Consider the following 26,668-nt stretch of genomic DNA (forward strand, 5'->3'; position numbering starts at 1 on the left):
AGAGAGAGAGAGAGAGAGAGAGAGAGAGAGAGAGGTCTCTTGCTGAGAGATACGCCTGTGTTTGGTGCTGAGAGATTTCTTTGGTACTGGGAGAGATATCCCCGTTGATGAGAAACGTGGCTTTACGTCCCGTGCTGAGAGATAGCTTTATGGTCGATGCTGTGGAAAATAGCTTTGTCTGGTGTTGACATAGTCTCTATTTAGAGCTGAGGTAGAGATCTTTGTCTTGTACTAGAAGATAGTTCTGTATTGATGGAGGTAGTTGAGATACCTGTGTATACGGAGCTGAGAGAGATACTCTAGTCTTGGTGGATAAAAAAAGATTGCTCTCTCTCTCTCTTTCTCTCTCTCTCTCTCTTTCTCTCTCTCTCTCTCTCTCTCTCTCTCTCTCTTCCTCTCTCTCTTCCTCCACCACAAACTCAGCGAAACAAATGAATACATGTAACTCCCCTCATCATAGAAGACTTACTAAATCTTACCGGAAGACTCTTCTAAAATCTTACTGCGGAACTAAGAACCCTCTTTTCCCCTCCTCTTACCCTCTTCCCGTCTGTTCTTTCCCCTCCCTTCCCTTTCTCTCGTTCCCCTTTTCCTTTCTTTCCCCTCGTTCCTTCCTGTCTTATTCTTCCCTTTCTCCTCATCCCTTTTAACTTTTTTCTCTCTTCCCGTCCCTTCCCCTCGTCCCTTCCCCATCCCTTTCCCTCGCCCCCTCCCCCACCCTTCTCTCTCGTCCCTTCCCCTCGTCCCCTCACCATCCCTTCCCCTCGCTGGCCTGTTCTGGATCGCGTAGAAATCCCTTGAACTAATTTGATGAAGTGCTGTGGAGCCCAGAGGGTAATTTCATGTACTGAATCCTCTCTCTCTCTCTCTCTCTCTCTCTCTCTCTCTCTCTCTCTCTCTCTCTCTCTGGGCCTTCCTCCCTCCACTCTTTTTTCCTTCCACCATTCCTCCTTCCCTCTACTTCCAACCTTCCTCTCTCCCACCTCCTCTCCCTCTCTCCCTCTACCTCCCCTCTACCTCCTCGTCTCCCTCCCTCCCTCCCGCTCTCTCCCAGCTTTCTCTCCCCCGCGTCACCACTATTCCCTTACAGATGGGAGGATGAGTCACCTTTTCGACCATTAAAGGCAAATTTACAGCTTCATTTTAAAACTTTATTTTTTCCAGCTCATACAACACATACAACACACAGATATAACAAATACAACAGATACAACACATAGATGCAACAGAACGGGAGGAAATAATAACTAGAACTAAGTAAACTATAAACTCGAATCACACAGTAGAGCGGAAAACTAGTGTGAAAGACCTGGGAGTGGTAATGTCTGAGGATCTCCAGTGATGATAATTTTTAAAGTCACTTGTTCTCTCTAGGCTGGAATACTGCTGTACACTAACATCTCCATTAAAAGCAGATGAAATCGCAGATCTAGAGAATATACAGAGAATTTTTACTGCACATATAAATTCCATCAAACACTTTAATTACTGGAAACACTTGGAGCCTTTTGACCTGTACTTACTGGACTGCAGGCGACAGAGATACATAATCTACACCTGGAAAATCTTAGAGGGCCTGGTCCCAAATCTGCACACAGAAATAACTCCCTACGAAAGCAAAAGACTGGGCAGGTGGTGCAACATACCCCCAGTGAAAAGTAGAGGCATCATTAGTACACTAAAAGAAAACACTATAATTGTCCGGGGCCCAAGACTGTTCAACAGCCTCCAACCAGGTATAAGGAGAATTACCAATAGACCCCTGGCTGCCTTCAAGAGGGAGCTGGACAGAGAGCTAAAGTCAGTACCTGACCAGCCGAGTTGTGGTCCGTACGTTGGACTACGTGCGGCCAGTAATAACAGCCTGGTTAATCAGGTCCTGATCCACCAGGAGGCCTGGTCAAGGACTCAGCCGCGAGGGAGTTGACCCCCGGAATACCCTCCAAATAGACTTCAGGTAGACTCTGGAGAGTGATGTAGTGGAGGCAAGATCTATACATAGTTTTAAGAAGAGATACGATAAATCTCATGGAGCAGGAGAGAGTGAACCTATTAGCGACCAGCGAAGAGGCGGGGTCAGGAGCTGTGACTCGACCCCTGCAACCACAAACAGGTAAGTACAGTTGTTAGAGACACATCATGTTAGATGTAAGACAACAACTATCCTAATTTATCGTAAACTAAAAGTTTAAATTCGTCAAAGACACGTAAGAACATCTACAGTGTGACGCTGAACAAATGGAACATATCTGGAACAATGTACAAATAAGTAGACATGAACACTAGAACACGCAGAACATACTTTCACCTGGACAAATAACCCCGCACTTAGGTGAGGAACCCTATCACGACGTTTCGATCCGCACTGGGCCATTGTCAAATCACAAATGGGGCGAGAGAAATGAAGGTCTGTGAGTTAGCAATGGTTCAGGAGGGGGGCGAAATGTCGTCATAAGGTTGTTCCAGCCACGGTATTGTGACTATTTTTTCTATGTATTTAGCTGTGTGTAGTTTTTATATCATGAGGGAAGTGCTAAGACCATTGGGGTGAAACATCGTCTTGAGGAATGGGAGGTAATCTGTTTCGATGTCAGGAAAGGAGGGGTAATTAATTTCTTGGCTTGAGGAGCATTTCACCGGCGTCAGGACGTCTAGATGGATGGACTCTTGCGTAGATCTTCATCAAGTACGCATAGCCACGCCAGTTAATCGATGTGCAGCAGAGATGGAGGTCCAGGAGCTAGAGATCAGTCCGGGTAGATTTAAGGAAGTGATTACATGAACGCAGCCATTTTCTGTTCCTTATTCGTCCAATTCTTCATTTTTTTTAATCTTGTCCATCCCCTCCCCCGTCCCTCATCTTCTTTCACATTCCCTTCTTATTTTCTCTCGTATCTTTCCCTTCCTCTTCCCCTTCCTATGAATAACTTATCCTTCTGCACAAAAAAAAGCTAAGGGCACCCAAAAAAGTAACAAAAGTTCCCCGTAATATATCGGTGAGAGACGTACATAAGCTGCGTTCAGTAATGTTTTTGCTCAGCCTATTAACAAGGACAGTTTTTGTGTGTTTGCCTAGAACTAACAATGACACTAATGTATATTTATTGATGTGTTCCTCTGCTTAATCCTTCTCTTTTTGTTGTTATTGAGAGAGCAAGAGTGGGATTAACACGTTCAGCAGAGGGATTTCTTTGCAGTGACAGAGGTAGGAAAATTCAGATATACTAGTTGACAGGTTGAGGGAAACAGACACGAGGACCAACAACAGATGGATCAACACGGATAGCGAGCAAGTGATGGTACCTTGTGATAGACAGGCTAACAGATATATTTAACGAAAAACAGAGCAACAGGCTGAGAGACAGAGCAACAGATAAATAGGTTAAGATGTAGAACAACAGACAGAGAGGAAGCAATCGGCAGTGGAAGCAACAGACAGACACGCAGGCTAAGAGCAACAGATAAGCTGAGAGAGGGAACAGAATAAGCATAAGACAACAGTCAACAGGGGCAGTGTAAGTCACAGATGGTCGGCTGGAACAATACTGAAGGATTTGGATTACTCAGCGTTAGTTGGGCACGAGAATAATAATTTATTCTGAGGCAATGGAGTTGCATTAGATTTCGCCAGCAGACATATGGAGTGGGGGAAGGGGTGAGGTTGATGTGTGTAGGGGTGAGGTTGATGTGTGTAGGGGTGAGGTTGATGTGTGTAGGGGTGAGGTTGATGTGTGTAGGGGTGAGGTTGATGTGTGTAGGGGTGAGGTTGATGTGTGTAGGGGTGAGGTTGATGTGTGTAGGGGTGAGGTTGATGTGTGTAGGGGTGAGGTTGATGTGTGTAGGGGTGAGGTTGATGTGGGTAGGGGTGAGGTTGATGTTAATGGGAGAGAGGGAAGGGTTGCTTCAATTGACTTAATCAAGAGCCATAAAAAAATAGAAGTAATAGAGGGTAATACTCGCCCTTAAAACACTGCTGTGTAAGCATATTTTTTGGTATATATAGTCTGGGGAGTTGAAGGTTATCAGGTGTTTTGGCTGGCATGTTGACAGTGCTGAAAGTCATCAGGTCTTGCATTAGCCTGGTTGATCAGGCAAGCACCAGACAAGCCTGGCCCAGGGTCGGGCTGCGGAAGTATACCTGGAAAGGGTTTCAGGGGTCAACGCCCCTGGGGCCCGGTCTGCGACCAGGCTGTAGCAGTATGTATTGATTCAATCATCTTATGACAGATCGTTCAAGCATTTCGAGAACAGCAGTGATCCCATTATTGGTCCTTGAGGGATCTCGCTCGTAGCATCTGACCAATATGCTTGCCGCTGGTTCTGTGTCTGGAGTACAGCATGTCACCCTGGGAGACGCCACATCTCTCCGTGGTGAATTGAACCTCACGCCCTGGGGAACACTTCTGGCTGAACCGCCCACCTTGCTCAAACTAGCAGCTCTGTGTGTGTGTGTGTGTGTGTGTGTGTGTGTGTGTGTGTGTGTGTGTATGTGTGTGTGTGTGTGTGTGTGTGTGTGTGTGTGTGTGTGTACTCACCTAATTGTGGTTGCAGAGGTTAAGTCATAGCTCCTGGCCCCGCCTCTTTACTGGTCGACACTAAGTCTCACTCTCCCTGCTCCAGGAGCTTTATCATACCTCTTCTTAAAGCTATGTATGGTACCTGCCTCCACTACTTCACTTGCCATACTATTCCACTTCCTGGCAACTCTATGACTGAAGAAATGACGTAAATGTGTGTGCGTGCGTGTGTGCGCGCGTGTGTGTGTGTGTGTGTGTGTGTGTGTGTGTGTGTGTGTGTGTGTCTGTGTGTCTGTGTGTGTGTGTGTCTGTGTGTCTGTGTGTCTGTGTGTCTGTCTTCCTAGTGCTGTTCAACCTGAGGGTGAACAGAACAAGGGATTTGGTGGTCTAACCTTGTCTCACGGCTGCTCACACTAATTCCTAGCCCTCTGGGCATTTTTACCTATTCTCAAAACTATACTGAATCTGCCATTACCAGTTGCCCCTGTAATTCGTTCTGCTTACGTATCAAGGCTTCTGGAGTATCTTTTACGTTGTGATCATGTCTCCCCTGACTCAGAGACAAGAACTTAGTTTACGTTAACCTGACGAACTAGACGGTTTAAAAGAAAGATGATGTATGCCTGTAGAGCATTCCGAGGGTGAACGGCCGCAGACCAGGACTCTCGGTGGATGACCTGGTGTGAGACCTCTACCCACTCTACCGGAGGTATCCCAGCGAGTGAGCACGTCCCCTGTATATCCCAGTGCTTAACAAGCTAGGGAATAGCATATGAAGGTACAAATAAAAATGGGAACTATGGCTATAGTTTACTTAATAACATAAAAGGGCTAGAATACAACATCTCCTGATGGAAATTTACACAATATAACAATTGACCTATGAGACTTATTACCAGGGGGAAGGGTAGATGTTATCAGTAACACGGACTAGTACTCACTCTTAATTCACCGACCAGCTGACCCGAGATTCCCAATGCGTGGTCCACTACACACGCGGCTGTCCAGAGCTCTCGCTCGACGGACCTGTCACCAACAACCCCCTTGCCCCGCTCTTCCCTGGGCTTATATCGTAGTCAAAGTACCCCCCTCCCCAATGGTGTATGTACCACGTGTTGCGACCTGACGCCGAGCTCTGACGCTGTTAAGAACAAAAGACCTCAGACGTGGGCGTGGCTACAGACGTCTGCCAAGGCAAGGTGTGACCATATAATTGGTTAAATTAGGTCTCCCCAGAGACCTCACAAGCCCAGCTGGACTACATCACATCCCCCTTTCTCCCCCAATTTAAAATATCTGAGAACTAGGACAATTTGTCCTAGTTATTAGATTATTTTAATCCTAATCCCTTAAATCTATTACAATACAATAGCAAATAATATGAATTCACACAGATCAGTAGGTTTAATAAATTCTAGCACAAGAAACGAATAACAATGACTCTGGTGCGAAACCTCCTTATCCGTCATGTCTCCTTAAAACTAAATATCGGGCTCCAGTGCCTTCCTGTACTCTACTAGAAATAAACTAGCTCCTGTAGTCACCCTCGCTAATTAACCATTGAGCCAAACCTCGTAAGGTTTTCCTGGCGTAGAAAACAGCTCCAGCGGGTATTATTCCTTCAAGTACTTGCAACTGAACCATTACACGACCACAATGTCGCATTTTCCTTGCACCGTACCGTGACCATTCATGACAAGGCAGGAATCGCAACCAGGACCAATCATTATCCCATTTCTAGGAACTAAAAGAAAACCTCCCATCCCTCACATAAAGGAATCCTCTTCTGACGGCGAGCCGATTGGTGTTTACAGTTCTCCACCTGAAAAGAAAATACATCCTATCTCTACTGTGATCCCTCCCGGCAAGGAGCTAGCTCACATAATATACAACACATTTTTATCCCACCGCTGCCACCATGTGAGACCTCTACCCACTCTACCGGAGGTATCCCAGCGAGTGAGCACGTCCCCTGTATATCCCAGTGCTTAACAAGCTAGGGAATAGCATATGAAGGTACAAATAAAAATGGGAACTATGGCTATAGTTTACTTAATAACATAAAAGGGCTAGAATACAACATCTCCTGATGGAAATTTACACAATATAACAATTGACCTATGAGACTTATTACCAGGGGGAAGGGTAGATGTTATCAGTAACACGGACTAGTACTCACTCTTAATTCACCGACCAGCTGACCCGAGATTCCCAATGCGTGGTCCACTACACACGCGGCTGTCCAGAGCTCTCGCTCGACGGACCTGTCACCAACAACCCCCTTGCCCCGCTCTTCCCTGGGCTTATATCGTAGTCAAAGTACCCCCCTCCCCAATGGTGTATGTACCACGTGTTGCGACCTGACGCCGAGCTCTGACGCTGTTAAGAACAAAAGACCTCAGACGTGGGCGTGGCTACAGACGTCTGCCAAGGCAAGGTGTGACCATATAATTGGTTAAATTAGGTCTCCCCAGAGACCTCACAAGCCCAGCTGGACTACATCACACTGGTCAACCAGGCTGTTGGTGCTAGTTACATGAAAAATATATGTATTTTTCCTTTTTCAATCTTCACTTGCGGCGAGTGTGTGATTTCGGTCACTTCCTCGGTTACTACCTGGGTCACTGCCTGGGTTACTGCCACGGTCACTGCCTGGGTCACTGCCTTGGTCACTGCCTGGGTCACTGCCTAGGTCACTGCCTGGGTAACTACCTGGGTCACTGGTGCTTGGGTCACTACCTCGGTCACTGGTGTACCGAGACAGTGCATCGCATCCACCTAACATGGTAATCACTGCCCATTTTTAAATTAAGTTAGTGACGTCTTCTCCCCTTATCATAAGACATTTTTTTACCGTCATCATTGCAGAGACGAAGAGAAGATGAGGAAAGTGAATGGGAAAATGACCCACCACCTCAGGTGATTGATCGTCTGAAGTTGAATCATTTTTGTCTTCAAAGAGGGGAGACTAATGTTTTTTTTATCTTCTGTTTAATGGAGCACAGCGAGTCTGTCTTGGATGCTCTGTATTGTGGTAAGATATGAGAGAGAGGGAGAGCGAGGATGCTGGCAGACAGACATACACAGACTCTCGATACAGTGTGCTGCTTCCCTATTCAATATAATAATTACAGAGTGGGAACAAAAGCTAGCTGTGTTTTCCTTGTCGTATTCTGTCACACGCATGCTGGAGCTCATACAAGGTGTTGAAATCTGTCAGGCTGAGCTGGGAGGCTTCAGTAGTGTCAGTCTGAGCTGGGAGACTACACTAGTGTCAGTCTGAGCTGGGAGGTTTCAGTAGTGTCAGTCTGAGCTGGGAGACTACACTAGTGTCAGTCTGAGCTGGGAGGCTTCAGTAGTGTCAGTCTGAGCTGGGAGACTACACTAGTGTCAGTCTGAGCTGGGAGACTACAGAAGCGTCAGGCTGAGCTGGGAGACTACAGTAGTGTCAGTCTGAGCTGGGAGACTACACTAGTGTCAGTCTGAGCTGGGAGGCTTCAGTAGTGTCAGTCTGAGCTGGGAGACTACACTAGTGTCAGTCTGAGCTGGGAGGCTTCAGTAGTGTCAGTCTGAGCTGGGAGACTACACTAGTGTCAGTCTGAGCTGGGAGACTACAGAAGCGTCAGGCTGAGCTGGGAGACTACAGTAGTGTCAGTCTGAGCTGGGAGACTACACTAGTGTCAGTCTGAGCTGGGAGGCTTCAGTAGTGTCAGTCTGAGCTGGGAGGCTTCAGTAGTGTCAGTCTGAGCTGGGAGACTACACTAGTGTCAGTCTGAGCTGGGAGACTACAGAAGCGTCAGGCTGAGCTGGGAGACTACAGTAGTGTCAGTCTGAGCTGGGAGACTACACTAGTGTCAGTCTGAGCTGGGAGGCTTCAGTAGTGTCAGTCTGAGCTGGGAGACTACAGTAGTGTCAGGCTGAGCTGGGAGACTACAGTAGTGTCAGGCTGAGCTGGGAGACTACAGTAGTGTCAGTCTGAGCTGGGAGACTACAGTAGTGTCACGCTGAGCTGGGAGACTACAGTAGTGTCAGGCTGAGCTGGGAGACTTCAGTAGCGTCAGTCTGAGCTGGGAGTCTACAGTAGCGTCAGGCTGAGCTGGGAGGCTTCAGTAGTGTCAGTCTGAGCTGGGAGACTACAGTAGTGTCAGGCTGAGCTGGGAGACTACACTAGTGTCAGTCTGAGCTGGGAGGCTTCAGTAGTGTCAGTCTGAGCTGGGAGACTACAGTAGTGTCAGGCTGAGCTGGGAGACTTCATTAGTGTCAGTCTGAGCTGGGAGACTACAGTAGTATCAGGCTGAGCTGGGAGACTACAGTAGTGTCAGGCTGAGCTGGGAGACTACAGTAGTGTCAGTCTGAGCTGGGAGGCTTCAGTAGTGTCAGGCTGAGCTGGGAGACTACAGTAGTGTCAGGCTGAGCTGGGAGACTACAGTAGTGTCAGGCTGAGCTGGGAGACTACAGTAGTGTCAGTCTGAGCTGGGAGACTACAGTAGTGTCAGTCTGAGCTGGGAGGCTTCAGTAGTGTCAGGCGGAGCTGGGAGACTACAGTAGTGTCAGGCTGAGCTGGGAGACTACAGTAGTGTCAGTCTGAGCTGGGAGACTACAGTAGTGTCAGTCTGAACTGAGAGGCTACAGTAGCGTCAGGCTGAGCTGGGAGACTACAGTAGTGTCAGTCTGAGCTGGGAGACTACAGTAGTGTCAGTCTGAGCTGGGAGACTCCAGTAGTGTCAGCCTGAGCTGGGAGACTACAGTAGTGTCAGCCTGAGCTGGGAGACTACAGTAGTGTCAGGCTGATCTGGGAGACTACAGTAGTGTCAGGCTGAGCTGGGAGACTACAGTAGTGTCAATCTGAGCTGGGAGACTACAGTAGTGTCAGTCTGAGCTGGGAGACTACAGTAGTGTCAGTCTGAGCTGGGAGACTACAGTAGTGTCAGTCTGAGCTGGGAGACTACAGTAGTGTCATTCTGAGCTGGGAGACTACAGTAGTGTCAGTCTGAGCTGGGAGACTACAGTAGTGTCAGTCTGAGCTGGGAGACTCCAGTAGTGTCAGTCTGAGCTGGGAGACTACAGTAGTGTCAGTCTGAGCTGGGAGACTACAGTAGTGTCAGGCTGAGCTGGGAGACTACAGTAGTGTCAGTCTGAGCTGGGAGGCTACAGTAGTGTCAGTCTGAGCTGGGAGACTACAGTAGTGTCAGGCTGAGCTGGGAGACTACAGTAGTGTCAGTCTGAGCTGGGAGACTACAGTAGTGTCAGTCTGAGCTGGGAGACTACAGTAGTGTCAGTCTGAGCTGGGAGACTACAGTAGTGTCAGTCTGAGCTGGGAGACTACAGTAGTGTCAGTCTGAGCTGGGAGACTACAGTAGTGTCAGTCTGAGCTGGGAGACTACAGTAGTGTCAGTCTTAGCTGGGAGACTACAGTAGTGTCAGGCTGAGCTGGGAGACTACAGTAGTGTCAGTCTGAGCTGGGAGGCTACAGTAGTGTCAGTCTGAGCTGGGAGACTACAGTAGTGTCAGTCTGAGCTGGGAGACTACAGTAGTGTCAGTCTGAGCTGGGAGACTACAGTAGTGTCAGTGAGCTGGGAGACTACAGTAGTGTCAGTCTGAGCTGGGAGACTACAGTAGTGTCAGTCTGAGCTGGGAGACTACAGTAGTGTCAGTCTGAGCTGGGAGACTACAGTAGTGTCAGTCTGAGCTGGGAGACTACAGTAGTGTCAGTCTGAGCTGGGAGACTACAGTAGTGTCAGTCTGAGCTGGGAGACTACAGTAGTGTCAGTCTGAGCTGGGAGACTACAGTAGTGTCAGTCTGAGCTGGGAGACTACAGTAGTGTCAGTCTGAGCTGGGAGACTGCAGTAGTGTCAGTCTGAGCTGGGAGACTACAGTAGTGTCAGTCTGAGCTGGGAGACTACAGTAGTGTCAGTCTGAGCTGGGAGACTGCAGTAGTGTCAGTCTGAGCTGGGAGACTGCAGTAGTGTCAGTCTGAGCTGGGAGACTACAGTAGTGTCAGTCTGAGCTGGGAGACTACAGTAGCGTCAGTCTGAGCTGGGAGACTGCAGTAGTGTCAGTCTGAGCTGGGAGACTACAGTAGTGTCAGTCTGAGCTGGGAGACTACAGTAGTGTCAGTCTGAGCTGGGAGACTGCAGTAGTGTCAGTCTGAGCTGGGAGACTACAGTAGTGTCAGTCTGAGCTGGGAGACTACAGTAGTGTCAGTCTGAGCTGGGAGACTGCAGTAGTGTCAGTCTGAGCTGGCAGACTTCAGCAGTGTCAGTCTGAGCTGGGAGACTACAGTAGTGTCAGTCTGAGCTGGGAGACTACAGTAGTGTCAGTCTGAGCTGGGAGACTACAGTAGTGTCAGTCTGAGCTGGGAGACTACAGTAGCGTCAGTCTGAGCTGGGAGACTGCAGTAGTGTCAGTCTGAGCTGGGAGACTACAGTAGTGTCAGTCTGAGCTGGGAGACTACAGTAGTGTCAGTCTGAGCTGGGAGACTGCAGTAGTGTCAGTCTGAGCTGGGAGACTACAGTAGTGTCAGTCTGAGCTGGGAGACTACAGTAGTGTCAGTCTGAGCTGGGAGACTACAGTAGTGTCAGTCTGAGCTGGGAGACTACAGTAGTGTCAGTCTGAGCTGGGAGACTACAGTAGTGTCAGTCTGAGCTGGGAGACTGCAGTAGTGTCAGTCTTAGCTGGGAGACTACAGTAGTGTCAGTCTGAGCTGGGAGACTACAGTAGTGTCAGTCTGAGCTGGGAGACTACAGTAGTGTCAGTCTGAGCTGGGAGACTACAGTAGTGTCAGTCTGAGCTGGGAGACTGCAGTAGTGTCAGTCTGAGCTGGGAGACTACAGTAGTGTCAGTCTGAGCTGGGAGACTGCAGTAGTGTCAGTCTGAGCTGGGAGACTACAGTAGTGTCAGTCTGAGCTGGGAGACTACAGTAGTGTCAGTCTGAGCTGGGAGACTGCAGTAGTGTCAGTCTGAGCTGGGAGACTACAGTAGTGTCAGTCTGAGCTGGGAGACTACAGTAGTGTCAGTCTGAGCTGGGAGACTACAGTAGTGTCAGTCTGAGCTGGGAGACTACAGTAGTGTCAGTCTGAGCTGGGAGACTACAGTAGTGTCAGTCTGAGCTGGGAGACTGCAGTAGTGTCAGTCTGAGCTGGGAGACTACAGTAGTGTCAGTCTGAGCTGGGAGACTACAGTAGTGTCAGTCTGAGCTGGGAGACTACAGTAGTGTCAGTCTGAGCTGGGAGACTACAGTAGTGTCAGTCTGAGCTGGGAGACTACAGTAGTGTCAGTCTGAGCTGGGAGACTGCAGTAGTGTCAGTCTGAGCTGGGAGACTACAGTAGTGTCAGTCTGAGCTGGCAGACTTCAGCAGTGTCAGTCTGAAATGGGAAAACTTCGGTGGGACAATGAAGATATCGTGGTGCCAGATCAACCAGGCTGTGATGGATATGTGGGGCAGCGGGCCTCCAGCAGCAACAGCCTGGTTGACCAGGCAAGCACCAGACGAGCCTGGCCCTTAGTCGGGCTCCGAGAGTAGTGGAACTCTCGAAACTCTTTAAAGGTGCATCAAAAGTATATATCCTCAAGTATTCCAGCAAGGGGTCATCAGCTTCAAGGTTTCCTTCCAGCAGAACTGGAGTTACTATCACTTGGGAATTACCATCTCTCAGCATCTACCGAGATGAGGGACGAAGGGAGATTTATTCAGAGCTTAGAAAGGGGAAAATAGGACCCCTCTTAGCAGAAACTGCTGAGAAGACTACTGAGGGCTTGAAGATGGGAGGGGAAAGTAGGCTCCCTGGAGCTGGGGAAGGACGGGACGTGAGAGGATGGGAGGGGGAGCTGGGAATGGCGCAGCTCTCTGAAGGCTCACTAGAGATAATAAGATCAACGTCATCCGAGTCTCCGACGCTCCTCTAATTGTCGCAGACTAATTTCAACTGCTACGACGTAATTACTACCCAAGTTTACTGCTGGTGGTGCTAGGCTACCCTCATGGGTACCTGAAGTGCTGGGTCACCCTTGTGGGTACCTGAAGTGCTGGAGGTGCTGGGTCACCCTTGTGGGTACCTGAAGTGCTGGAGGTGCTGGGTCACCCTTGTGGGTACCTGAAGTGCTGGAGGTGCTGGGTCACCCTCATGGGTACCTGAAGTGCTGGAGGTGCTAGGTCACCCTCATGGGTACCTGAAGTGCTGGAGGTGCTGGGTCACCCTCATGGGTACCTGAAGTGCTGGGTCACCCTCATGGGTACCTGAAGTGCTGGGTCACCCTCATGGGTACCTGAAGTGCTGGGTCACCCTCATGGGTACCTGAAGTGCTGGAGGTGCTGGGTCACCCTCGTGGGTACCTGAAGTGCTGGAGGTGCTGGGTCACCCTCATGGGTACCTGAAGTGCTGGAGGTGCTGGGTCACCCTCATGGGTACCTGAAGTGCTGGAGGTGCTGGGTCACCCTTGTGGGTACCTGAAGTGCTGGAGGTGCTGGGTCACCCTCATGGGTACCTGAAGTGCTGGAGGTGCTGGGTCACCCTTGTGGGTACCTGAAGTGCTGGAGGTGCTGGGTCACCCTTGTGGGTACCTGAAGTGCTGGAGGTGCTGGGTCACCCTTGTGGGTACCTGAAGTGCTGGAGGTGCTGGGTCACCCTTGTGGGTACCTGAAGTGCTGGAGGTGCTGGGTCACCCTTGTGGGTACCTGAAGTGCTGGGTCACTCTGGTGGGTACCTGAAGTGCTGGAGGTGCTGGGTCACCCTTGTGGGTACCTGAAGTGCTGGAGGTGCTGGGTCACCCTCATGGGTACCTGAAGTGCTGGAGGTGCTGGGTCACCCTTGTGGGTACCTGAAGTGCTGGAGGTGCTGGGTCACCCTTGTGGGTACCTGAAGTGCTGGAGGTGCTGGGTCACCCTTGTTGGTACCTGAAGTGCTGGAGGTGCTGGGTCACCCTCATGGGTACCTGAAGTGCTGGAGGTGCTGGGTCACCCTCATGGGTACCTGAAGTGCTGGAGGTGCTGGGTCACCCTCATGGGTACCTGAAGTGCTGGGTCACCCTCATGGGTACCTGAAGTGCTGGAGGTGCTGGGTCACCCTCGTGGGTACCTGAAGTGCTGGGTCACCCTCGTAGGTACCTGAAGTGCTGGGTCACCCTCGTGGGTACCTGAAGTGCTGGAGGTGCTGGGTCACCCTCATGGGTACCTGAAGTGCTGGGTCACCCTCGTGGGTACCTGAAGTGCTGGAGGTGCTGGGTCACCCTTGTGGGTACCTGAAGTGCTGGAGGTGCTGGGTCACCTTTGTGGGTACCTGAAGAAAATTAGGAGCAGTTATTTTCTTTGCTAATACTAGTGAAAGTATTGTTGGTCGTGAATAACATGGTGATACAGACTCTGGAAAAGAACACATCTCTACACTTCAGGACATTCATTCGTGGAGAAATTTCGCCCGGAAATGGCTTCGTCAATCGCAACGACTAATGAATCCTCTCGTGGCGAAATGTTTTCTTTTATAAAGTACGCAAAGTTGTACACAGGTGCCCTCTTCCACTGAGAACTTTTGACGTCTTCCACAGCTACTAAGAAAGTATCTCAACGCTGGTGACTTTTGATACAAGAAATTAAACCATCTCTCCTCTTTCTTGCATCATTCTTATTTCTTAGTTCCAAGGTGCAGTATGCTAAACCCTGTCGGTTTAGCAGTTCCCCTTTATTATACCACAGGGGAATGTAAACTCGTGGAACCTGACACGATGCTCATCCCATTATTAAATGGTACCTTCTGCAGTGGAAACCAGAAGTAATTAAGATGTAATATTCATTGGGCAGGGAATCCACTGTTTAAATATTTATGGTGATTCAAGGGACTATGTTAGTGTGGTGATAGAGAGTTTCTTAGCTGAAGCTCCTGTAAGTTTAGGGAGAAAGGTGAGAGGGTTTCCTGTTAATGGTTTCTTGTAACAGGTGAAGGGGAGTAAGGAATAACGGGCCTTCCATTAGTGGTAGGTTGGTCGTCTACTTGGAAGGTATTCCGGGGATCAACGCCCCCGCGGCCCGGTCCACGACCAGGCCTCCGGGTGGATCAGGGCCTGATCAACCAGGCTGTTACTGCTGGCCGCACGCAGCCCAACGTACGAACCACAGCCCGGCTGATCCGGCACCGACTTTAGGCATCTGTCCAGCTCCCTCTTGAAGACAACCAGGGGTCTACTGGTAATGCCCCTTATTGCTGGTGGGAGGCTGTTGAACAGTCTTGGGGCCCGTGTGATGTAGTTCAGCTGGGCTTGTGAGGTCTCTGGGGAGACCTAATTTAACCAATTATATGGTCACACCTTGCCTTGGCAAACGTCTGTAGCCACGCCCACGTCTGAGGTCTTTTGTTCTTGACGGCGTCAGACCTAGGCGTCAGGTCGTACACGTGGTTGTGGAGGGTGCTTGGACCACCATAAAAGCCCAAGGAAGAGCATGATCAGGAGATTCGAGCGGAGCTGCTGCTGGGGTGCAGAGCTCCTGAGCAGAGACTTCGAGCGGAGCTGCTGCTGGGGTGCAGGGCTCGGGAGAAGGCTGCTGAAGTCTCTGGAGGAGACTGTTGGAGGCATTGGGCAGAGTACTGGCTTGGCGCAGTACTCGTGCTGTGTAGGTCTTGGGACCTGTGGCTTAGTTCCTGTGATGAACTGCCCTCTGAACTATATTGTAAGTTACATTCATTTTGGTCAAGTTGATTGTATTCCCTGTCTCACTGCTTATGTGTACCATCCCATTTATCTAAACCACAATAATGTTCTGTTCCCAAATATATTATTGTACAAAGACTTAATAATAAACTGTGTTTGAGTAGAATAGTAATATTCACTGCCCACCGTTATTTATTCTTTTTTCTTATATTTTATTATGTTTATATATGAGTGAAGAATGGGCGAGGCATATGTTAGTGAGTAGTGTAGAGTTAATGAGAGTGTCGTGGTGGTCACCACTGACCTGTCATTACCTACCTACCTCCGCTAATCATCTCACTCCTACCACCTCGCCTGCCTCTCCCCTGCCTACATAATCCCTTACTCCCATATTCCCCACTTATATCCTATTCAATCATTACCCCCCTACATGACACACGGACACTTACTGTGTTTTCTCTTAGTGTACCAGTGACGCCCCTACTTTTCACTGGGGGGGTCGTGAAGGGAAAAGTACAGTGCCTGCATTGTGAGGAATAGAAGGGAACGTTACAGTTCTGAAGTTGAGAGGTACAGTGCCTGCAGTCTGAAGGATGGGTGGGAATGTTGCAGATATGGAGGTGGGAAATACAGAACATTCTGAAGGATGAGTGAGAACGTTACAGTTCTGAGGGAGAGAAGCACAGTGTCTGTAGTCGAAAGGATGAGTGAGAACGTAACAGTTCAGGAGGTGAGAGGTTCAGTGCCTGCAGTCTTGGAGGCGAGAGGTTCAGTGCCTGCAGTCTTGGAGGCGAGAGGTTCAGTGCCTGCAGTCTTGAAGGCGAGAAGTACACTGCCAGCACTTTGAAGGATGGGTCAGGAGGTTGTGGTTCACGGGGTCACTTTGTAGATGAATGGTTCAGAGAACCGACATGTTGATAAATTAGACACATGTGCAACTCTTGGGTATCTTTATTGAGGAAACGTTTCGCCACACAGTGGCTTCATCAGTCCATACAAAGGAGAATCTTGAAGAACAGTAGGAGAATGAGGTAATCAGTCCCTCAACCTTGAGTCGATGTGGTCAGTCCATCAATCTTGAATAGAATACGGCATACGTGCTGAGAAGGAGCTTATAAACCGTTGGCAGGAGAGGTGCAGCAGTCATAGGTCGTGTAACATTTGTTCAATGTTGAAGTAGGTCGTGCCCAAGAATTAGGCAAGCGAAGAATTCCCAAGTATTAAGATCCCAAGAAGTTGCAGTGTCTGACAGGTTTGTGGGTTTGTAGGTTGAGGGACTGATTACCTCATTCTCCTCCTGTTCTTCAAGATTCTCCTTTGTATGGACTGATGAAGCCACTGTGTGGCGAAACGTTTCCTCAATAAAGATACCCAAGAGTTGCACATGTGTCTAATTTATCAACGGGGTCACTTGAACTGTGGTGTCCACACACACTACTAGCCAGACTGTTACTGAATGAATGACAACTCTTATCAGCCGGTAGGCGGCTTGGACCTGCCTCGCATGGGCCAGTAGGCCTGCTACAGTGTTCCTTCTTTCTTATGTTCTTAAGTTCTTATATAATCGATGTAACTTTCACGAAAAGAGGCACGTTGCACAACCTTTAATGGTCGACGTTTCGCTCTGTGTCGAGTTTCATGAATTGACAGACCGCTAATCAGAGCTAAACGTTCTCCCAGTAAAAACTTGTTCTGCTGCAGGTGTCCTCATTACTTTCGGCTAAATGTCGTTTAGAAATTTTATATATATATATATATATATATATATATATATATATATATATATATATATATATATATATATATATATATATATATATATATATATATATATATATATGTCGTGCCGAATATGTAAAACTGGTCAATTAGCAAGAACTCATTTAAAATTAAGTCCTTTTCAAAATTTTCTCTTATGCGTTTAAAGATATATTTTTTTTTTCATTAATGTTAATGTAAAAATTTTTAATTTTGCACCAAAAGAAACTTGGAAAACTTACCTAACCTTGTTATAACAAGAGCAGTTTATTTTAGCTTAACCCAACTAAATATATTTTAGATTTGTTTACAGTAATTTAATACTAAACAAACACAATGAAATATATTTTTTTCGTTAGGTTCAGAATGATTTTGGCGAAATTATTGCATACACAAATTTTCACTTGTCCTATATGGCAAGATGAACGTTGCTATTTAAACCAAGATAGCAAGTTCTGCCTATTCGGCACGACATATATATATTTATATATATATATATATATATATATATATATATATATATATATATATATATATATATATATATGAGAAGTGAGACTCTCGAAACTCATCATGGTATATCATAGGTATAAATATATAATGTTTAATGAAGAGAGAGAGACAGACAGAGACCAGACAGACAGACAAACAGGAGATGAAAGACGAGAAGAAAATATAGCCCATTCTGACATGGTGAGTCTTGGACCTGCTATTTGTAAACAAGATCTTACCACCTTCTGTTGTGACGGCCATGGTGCCAAGGTGATGTGAAGAGGTTGTTATGACGGCACCGGTGCCGAGGGACGGAGGGTTGTTGCGGCCATGGTGCCATGATGTGAAGGGCTTGTTGTGATGCCAGTGGTTCTAGTGACCCCCGTGTTATGATAACAGTTCGTGGTCTAAGTAACTTTCACTGTTAAGTTCTTGCCTCAAGTACTTCTTGATTTAGAAAGAATAGTTACAATACCGTGGCTGGTACTATGCATAAAGAGACTGGAACCTATGACGATGTTTCGATCTGACTCCTCCCTACCCCTGCCCCCCCTCTGGTATATACTGCCCCCCTCTGGTATATACTCCCCCCCTTCTGGTATATACTCCCCCCCCTTCAGTTTTTGCTTCTCTGCGTGGCGTGTTAATGGTCCAAATCGGACTGAAACGTCGTCATAAGTTTCAATCTTACATGCGGGTTGTGTATCAGGTTGATCTGTCACACATAACAGCATCTGTGTCCATAATGTTCTTAGCTACATAACACCCATTCCAGTGACACTAATAATACATATCATTCAATGTTGAGCACTTAGAAACGTGATATCACGCTTCACTACATGACCTGGCTTCCTTCCCCCTCCCCCCTCCCTCTTCTAATCTATGGTTCGCCTCAACTTTCATAGACTTGTCTGCCGATAGTTCTACCAGTGTAAACACACTTCGTACTCCTTCTTTCCATTTTGATATCCAGTCGTTCATTGCCTAGATTTTGTTACTCTTGTCGCCTTGCTGTTTCCTGTGTTCACTTTTAATTTCCTTCTTTGAATTACCTTCCTAAATTTCTCCATTTATCTTTCAACGTCTCTTCAGACTCGCCCAAAAGAACTATGTCATCGGTATAGACCAACTCGAGACCGTTCTTTTAGCTTCATCATCTTCTGAGTCAGCACCTCTCATTAACACCTTTGCAGTCACTTCTTTTACAACCATCTACGTTAAAGTTAAACATCCATAGTGACATCACACATCCCTGTCTGCTGTCTTTTACTGCAAAATAATCTCCTGTCCTCTATAGCCTAACCTGACCCTCGCTCTCCACACAAACCTCTTCAATGATGTCAGTAACCTACCACCTGTTCCACACATTGTGCAGGATCTGCCACATTTCTCTCCTTAAATGCAATAAACAGTTCCGTACGTCGTTTCATTGTGATCATTTAGTCTACACTTCCTCATATATATATATATATATATATATATATATATATATATATATATATATATATATATATATATATATATATATATATATATATATATATATATATATTATATATATATATATATATGATAATAAGAATTCTATTTGTATGACTGATAATACTTGATAACATTGCAGTACTAATTTTCATTTTTGTGTCTCCCTGCGCAGGCGTCGAAGGTGAAAGTAGAGAGCTGCTCCTCCTACACCAACTGCTCCTCTTGTCTCGCCGCCAGGGACCCCTACTGTGGCTGGTGCTCCCTAGAAAAAAGGTTAGTGCATGGAGTCTGTGCGAGGGACGTCCTGTATTCTGTTTCATAGGAAATATTGCAAGAATAAGAGCTGTTAAGAACGCATAGGGAAGCAAAGATTGCAAGATTTACCTGCCATCTTGCGTGTTGATGAGACAAAGATTAATAACCCTGTCAGAGTGCAAAAAAAGGAAGAGTATAGGTTTTTATTTCACACTGATTTGATAGGACGGTTGTACCTGCCTGGTTGGTTGCTGTCTGCCAGCCACCTGTACCTGCCGAGACACGTCTGTCTAAGGAAGGTTCTGTGTTAGGAAGGTTTTTCGGGGATGTCTTGCATCAAAAAGGTTCTAAGGGGCGTCTGTGCTAGGAAGGTCCTCAGGGAATCGGAGAAATGAGGTGGATGAAATTGTATAGTGAGGGAGGAGTGACAAGAGGGAAGTGTGAGGGGAAGAGAGGGTGAGGTGTGTGTGTGTGTGTGTGTGTGTGTGTGTGTGTGTGTGTGTGTGCTATTGTATTGTGTTGCACTGCAATGCAAGTCTTTTTAACTTTCACATTCTCCCACTGAGTATGCATCTCGACCCCTTCAAGCAAACTTCGGTACGTATATATACACGTACACACACACACACACACACACACACACACACACACACACACACACACACACACACACACACACACACACACACGAGGGCTGGGTCGACCCCTGCAGCCACATACAGGTACGTACACACAGGTAATCACATGAACTTGGAGGCCAGCAGGTGATAAGGACACAGTAGCGAGGATGTTCAGTATTCTGCTGATTGTGTGAGGCATGACGGAGGGAGCAACGCAAATGGTATTCTGCCATCGAGGGTTTGATGACGCCCGTATGGATGACTCCCGTGTGGATGACGCCCACGTGGGTGACTCTAGCATTAATGACGCCCACAGTGATGACGCCCACGTTAGTGATGTTCATGTTAATCCACCAGGGTTAGATGATGCCCATGCAAATGATATCTATATTCTGATTATCTGATAAGTGAGAACTAATATACATACATACATATATATATATATATATATATATATATATATATATATATATATATATATATATATATATATATATATATATATATATATATACATACGTGAATATTTTAATAAGAAGGTGAAGCTGCAAAGGATTGCAAGCCGTGAAGACCACAAGCGTTGACTACAAGCCTTGACGACAGGTCTGGAGATTCGAAAGACCATCATTGAGGTCAATAAAATCACGAAGAATGAGTGACCTTGAGAGCTCTAAGTTCGCTTGGGTAGTCCTGGGACTGACCAATGGACGTCCAGCTGTCCGTGAAGTAAGGAGAGGCAGGTCACGAGTACTAGACCACCTGGCAGCTCTGGGCACATGAAGGAAGGGAGGGAGAGACGATCAATAAGACCTCGAAGAGAGGAGAGGCAGGAGACCATAGAGACCACACAGGGAGATGGGAGGAGACCGTGAATGAATCATAGGAACCTCCTGGGCCTCCTCATTGTTCCTCTGGCCTCACGTAGCCAGGAAATTGGACTCGAAATGCCGTGTTCTAACGGAATTGTGACCCTGCCTGCATTTGGCATGGTGTGAGGGATGGCGGGCGTGGGTGTGTGGGTGGAGGGCGTGGGTATATGTGGGTGGAGGGTGTGTGGGGATGGAGGGCATGTGTGGGTGTGAATGGCAGGCGTGTGGGGGTACAGGGTTTGTTGGACTGGAGTGTGATTGGAGGGGAAGTGTGGGTGGAGGGTGGAGGTGGTATGTTAGTGGGGGGGACTGTTAGTTTGTATGTGAGGGGTTGAGGGGAATGTGAGTGGAGGGGATGTGTATGTATGTGTAGATGTGAACGGGGAAGCGTGTACGATCTTCCTTTACTCTGCAGTGTGTAGAATCTACAAGAAAACGAACAAGAATAAGAAGAGACGGACAAGACAATTTGCTCACAACTCTCAATACAATTTCCTTCCCCAACAAATCGGTATTCATGGTAAAAATATGTAAATAGATTTGCCATAATGGATTCACAATTCAGAATATTCCGTTACCCTAATGATACTAAGTACACAGCCAGAATGTCGTCTATGTTATACATTGTATTATATATATATATATATATATATATATATATATATATATATATATATATATATATATATATATATATATATATATATATATATATATATATATATATATATATACATCTGAGAAGTCATACCCGGAAAGGATTTCGGGGGTCATCGCCCCCGCGGCCCGGTCTGTGACCAGGCCTCGCGCTCACACAAACAGTTCAGTGCTTAAGCAAATTTTAGAGGAACGGTGCATTAGGTCTCTTGAGGCAAGGCCTACTTGCAGCATTTTAATTCCTTAAATAACGTTACTGCAGTTATACTCACCAGTTTCCTACACTAATCTCAACTCCATTTGTAAACCATTGTTTATCTACTGTTGTTGATGAATCTGGTCTTTTTAATCCCTTCGTAGGTCTTCATCACTTTATCCAGTGTAGTTTTAATATGTATTAATCATATTAAGCCAAACCTGAGTGTAACTATCACACACTCTCTGGCTACACTATTATATTGTGTACAACACTCTTTACTTGGTGGCTAAAATTGGATCTACATCAGTGGTGGCTCCAAGCTGGTTCTATATAGTCTTAAGATGGGCTTGACCTGTGTACAGAGATCTCGGGTTCTTTACTGAGGGGACTTTAAGATTATCTGTGAATCTCTAGCCTGGCCTAGGATACCGAAATTATAAGGTTGATGTGAGCCTCGGCCAGATGTTGGCTGTGATGTTGACTGTACCACATCTGATGTATCACTGTCATGCTGCTCGTGCTGTTTCACTGCTGCTGCAGTTGCTTCCCCCACCACCAGCACGCGGCAGTGATGGAAAGGGTTTTGTGGTGGGTAGGGTGATACGAAAACCACACGTTTTCGTGTAAGAGATTTTGTTGTGGTCGGGGTTGGAATCGGTGTTTAGCGAGGAGGGTTTTGAAGTACTTGTGGGGTTTCCTGTGAAGGGGTTTCGGGATGGGTGGGGAGATAGTGGGGGTTTCTTGCTTGTGGTGGACAGGGGTCAGTGTAGAAACCTTTATATTTAATAGCTGCTGGGGTCTGGGCAAAGCCTGCTGTCAACCAGTGTCTCTTGTGATGGTGGTAGTGGGGTTGTGATGGTGGTAGTGGGGTTGTAGTTGTGGTTCCCCCTGATGATAAATATTACATTAATAATATTTGACGTTATTCTTGTATGTACTGGGAAGCACTAAAATCATAGGAGTTTTTCAGTGCCTGGGAAATGAGAAAGAATCAGGTTTGAGCCGGGGAAAGGGAGGTTAGCTCATATTTCTTGAATCAAGAGCCCTTCACTCTTATCAAGGTGTTTCCCTTGATCGATTATTTATGGGTAATTATCATCACATTAAGTAGATCCAAATATATCTTCATTACCCTTGTTTTTCCCTTACATTCTTCTCTCTGTCTCCCTCTCTCTCCCCTTTTCCCTTCTCTCCCTTACCCCTCATTTACTAGTCTCTTCCCTACTCCCACACACACGTTCCCCTCTGCACCCCCTTTCTTTCCTCGTCTGCCCCTTCTTCCTCATCCTTTCCCTTTCTCCCTCTCATTTTTCTCTCTGTTATCCGCTTGTTTCCCCTCACTATTCTCTTAATTGACTGTAATTCCCTAGAATGATCCTCTCTCTCGCTCTCTCAATGTTTCTCATTCTTTGAACCGTTTCTGTTTCTCTGATTCATTTCTGCTTTGATTCATTTCTGCTTCTTCGAATTGCTTCATTTGTTTCCGTTCGTTTGAGTTGTTTCTCATTCTTTGATTCATTCTTGTGTCACTTCTTATCCCTCGTGGGTTGCAAGGTCTTTATCATCAAGAATCTTCTATTCATTCTTTATCTCAGTCTATCCTCTCTTTTGTCTACTGCTCTTGTCATTCTCCCTCCGTCTCCCTCGCACCTTCCTTCCTTCCTTCCTTTATTCCTTTCTTCCCACCAGCCTCGTTATGTCAACATTATCCCCTCATGCATAATTCTCATGCGTTCTCATGAGAATTATATAGTTTTCCTCTCCTGTCTACGCATGACACATGCGCATCACACTGTTCGAATCCCGGTGCCTCTGGGAGAAAGCTTAAGATATTTCTTCTCCGATGATAGTACGGAAGGTGTGTGTGTGTGTGTGTGTGTGTGTGTGTGTGTGTGTGTGTGTGTGTACTCACCTAGTTGTACTCACCTAGTTGAGGTTGCGGGGGTCGAGTCCGAGCTCCTGGCCCCGCCTCTTCACTGATCGCTACTAGGTCACTCTCCCTGAGCCGTGAGCTTTATCATACCTCTGCTTAAAGCTATGTATGGATCCTGCCTCCACTACATCACTTCCCAAACTATTCCACTTACTGACTACTCTGTGGCTGAAGAAATACTTCCTAACATCCCTGTGATTCATTTGTGTCTTCAGCTTCCAACTGTGTCCCCTTGTTACTGTATCCAATCCCTGGAACATCCTGTCTTTGTCCACCTTGTCAATTCCTCTCAGTATTTTGTATGTCGTTATCATGTCCCCCCTATCTCTCCTGTCCTCCAGTGTCGTCAGGTTGATTTCCCTTAACCTCTCCTCGTAGGACATACCTCTTAGCTCTGGGACTAGTCTTGTTGCAAACCTTTGCACTTTCTCTAGTTTCTTTACGTGCTTGGCTAGGTGTGGGTTCCAAACTGGTGCCGCATACTCCAATATGGGCCTAACGTACACGGTGTACAGGGTCCTGAACGATTCCTTATTAAGATGTCGGAATGCTGTTCTGAGGTTTGCTAGGCGCCCATATGCTGCAGCAGTTATTTGGTTGATGTGCGCTTCAGGAGATGTGCCTGGTGTTATACTCACCCCAAGATCTTTTTCCTTGAGTGAGGTTTGTAGTCTCTGGCCCCCTAGACTGTACTCCGTCTGCGGTCTTCTTTGCCCTTCCCCAATCTTCATGACTTTGCACTTGGTGGGATTGAACTCCAGGAGCCAATTGCTGGACCAGGTCTGCAGCCTGTCCAGATCCCTTTGTAGTTCTGCCTGGTCTTCGATCGAGTGAATTCTTCTCATCAACTTCACGTCATCTGCAAACAGGGACACCTCAGAGTCTATTCCTTCCGTCATGTCGTTCACAAATACCAGAAACAGCACTGGTCCTAGGACTGACCCCTGTGGGACCCCGCTGGTCACAGGTGCCCACTCTGACACCTCGCCACGTACCATGACTCGCTGCTGTCTTCCTGACAAGTATTCCCTGATCCATTGTAGTGCCTTCCCTGTTATCCCTGCTTGTGTGTGTGTGTGTGTGTGTGTGTGTGTGTGTGTGTGTGTGTGTGTGTACTCACCAAATTGTGTTTAGGTGTCGAGTCATAGCTCCTGGTTCAGCCTCTTCACTGGTCGCTACTAGGTCCTCTCTGCCCCTGCTCTCTGAGCTTTATCACACCTCTTCTTCAAGCTATGTATGGATCCTGCCTCCACTACTTCCCTCTCCAGACTGTTCCACTTCCTGACAACTCTATGACTGAAGAAATATTTCATAATATCCCTGTGATTCGTCTGAGTCTTCAGCTTCCAATTGTGACCCCTTATTGGTGTGTCCCATCTCTGAAACCTCCTGTCCCTACCCACCTTGTCGATTCCTCTCAGTATTTTATATGTTGTTAACATGTCCCCCCTATCCCTCCTATTGTCTAGTGTGTATGTGTGAGTGTGTGTTAACTCACCTAGTTGTACTCATCTAGTTGTGGCTGCAGGGGTCGAGTCAAAGCTCCTGGCCCCGCCTCTTCACTGGCCGCTACTAGGTCACTCTTCCTGCTCCATGAGTTGTATCATACCTCTTCTTAAAGCTATGTATGGATCCTGTCTCCACTACATCACTTCCCAGACTATTCCGCTTCCCGACAACTCTGTGACTTAAGAAATATTTCCCAACATCCCTGTGATTCATCTGAATCTGAATCTTCCAACTGTGACCCCTTGTTGCTGTGTGTTTCTGTGTGTCTGCTTGCGTCTAAGTCTGTGAAGAGACGGCGATGGGAGGAGGGGGGGGAGGGGTGAAGAGTGTGCTTCTGGTGGTAGCCTTCAAAGCCCCCCACCACCACCTCTCCCCCCACCACCACCTCTCCCCCCTGAAACATATGCACCATCCTACTGTGTGTGTGTGTGTGTGTGTGTGTGTGTGTGTGTGTGTGTGTGTGTGTGTGTGTGTGTGTGTGTGTGTGTGTGTGTGTGTGTATGTATACATACATAAATTGTTCCTAAGTGTTTTCATAATTAGTTTGTTCGTTCATTGTTTATCGTCGTAATTGTAATTTCCTTGTCAGTTTAATTACTTTAATGACCTCACCATGATTAATGTGATCGTCAAAGTAATTTACCTTTGTGTCAATGTTGTAATTTTTTTTCACATTGTTTCTAGTGTTACAACACACGTGTTTTCTGGTGTTGCTGACAATGCATGTGTTTTTCATCACGTTTTGTTTCCTTGTTTGAATTCTTAATTAATTCTTTCCATATTTTTCTTTGCATCTCCTTTTCTATTCCCTTTCCAATCTCCCTTTAAAGCTCCTTTTCCAGTCTCCCTTTAAAGCTCCTTTTCCAGTCTCCCTTTAAACCTCCATTTCCAGTCTCCCTTTAAACCTCCCTTTCCAGTCTCCCTTTAAACCTCCCTTTCCAGTCTCCCTTTAAACCTCCCTTTCCAGTCTCCCTTTAAACCTCCCTTTCCAGTCTCCCTTTAAACCTCCCTTTCCAGTCTCCCTTTAAACCTCCCTTTCCAGTCTCCCTTTAAACCTCCCTTTCCAGTCTCCCTTTAAACCTCCATTTCCAGTCTCCCTTTAAACCTCCCTTTCCAGTCTCCCTTTAAACCTCCCTTTCCAGTCTCCCTTTAAACCTCCATTTCCAGTCTCCCTTTAAACCTCCCTTTCCAGTCTCCCTTTAAACCTCCCTTTCCAATCTCCCTTTAAACCTCCCTTTCCAGTCTCCCTTTAAACCTCCATTTCCAGTCTCCCTTTAAACCTTCCTTTCCAGTCTCCCTTTAAACCTCCCTTTCCAATCTCCCTTTAAACCTCCCTTTCCAGTCTCCCTTTAATCCTCCATTTCCAGTCTCCCTTTAAACCTCCATTTCCAGTCTCCCTTTAAACCTCCCTTTCCAGTCTCCCTTTAAACCTCCCTTTCCAGTCTCCCTTTAAACCTCCCTTTCCAGTCTCCCTTTAAACCTCCCTTTCCAGTCTCCCTTTAAACCTCCCTTTCCAGTCTCCCTTTAAACCTCCCTTTCCAATCTCCCTTTAAACCTCCCTTTCCAGTCTCCCTTTAAACCTCCCTTTCCAATCTCCCTTTCCGGAATATTTCCATATAGTAACTTTTCCCAGTTTTCCCTGCAGCTTCGCCAGTTTCCGTCCCACCTGAAGGGGCGAGAAGGTGTAATGAGGAAAAAAAATTACGAAAAAATCTTAGAAAAAAATCGTGCATGAAT

The 26,668-nt window shown here is 46.9% G+C and overlaps 1 protein-coding gene across 2 annotated transcripts in view; it reads left to right on the top strand.

Moving 5' to 3' along the window:
* Positions 1-26,668, top strand: part of LOC128688922 (plexin-B-like) — a 198,532-nt gene that overhangs the window by 71,394 nt on the left and 100,470 nt on the right. For both annotated transcript variants that reach the window (XM_053776977.2, XM_070085458.1), the window contains exon 3: positions 19,062-19,162. In XM_053776977.2, coding sequence (XP_053632952.2) covers positions 19,062-19,162 — 101 coding nt within the window. The remainder of the gene's footprint in view (positions 1-19,061; positions 19,163-26,668) is intronic.

The sequence above is a fragment of the Cherax quadricarinatus genome, chromosome 16 (assembly GCF_038502225.1).
Source record: "Cherax quadricarinatus isolate ZL_2023a chromosome 16, ASM3850222v1, whole genome shotgun sequence".
NCBI lineage: Eukaryota > Metazoa > Arthropoda > Malacostraca > Decapoda > Parastacidae > Cherax > Cherax quadricarinatus.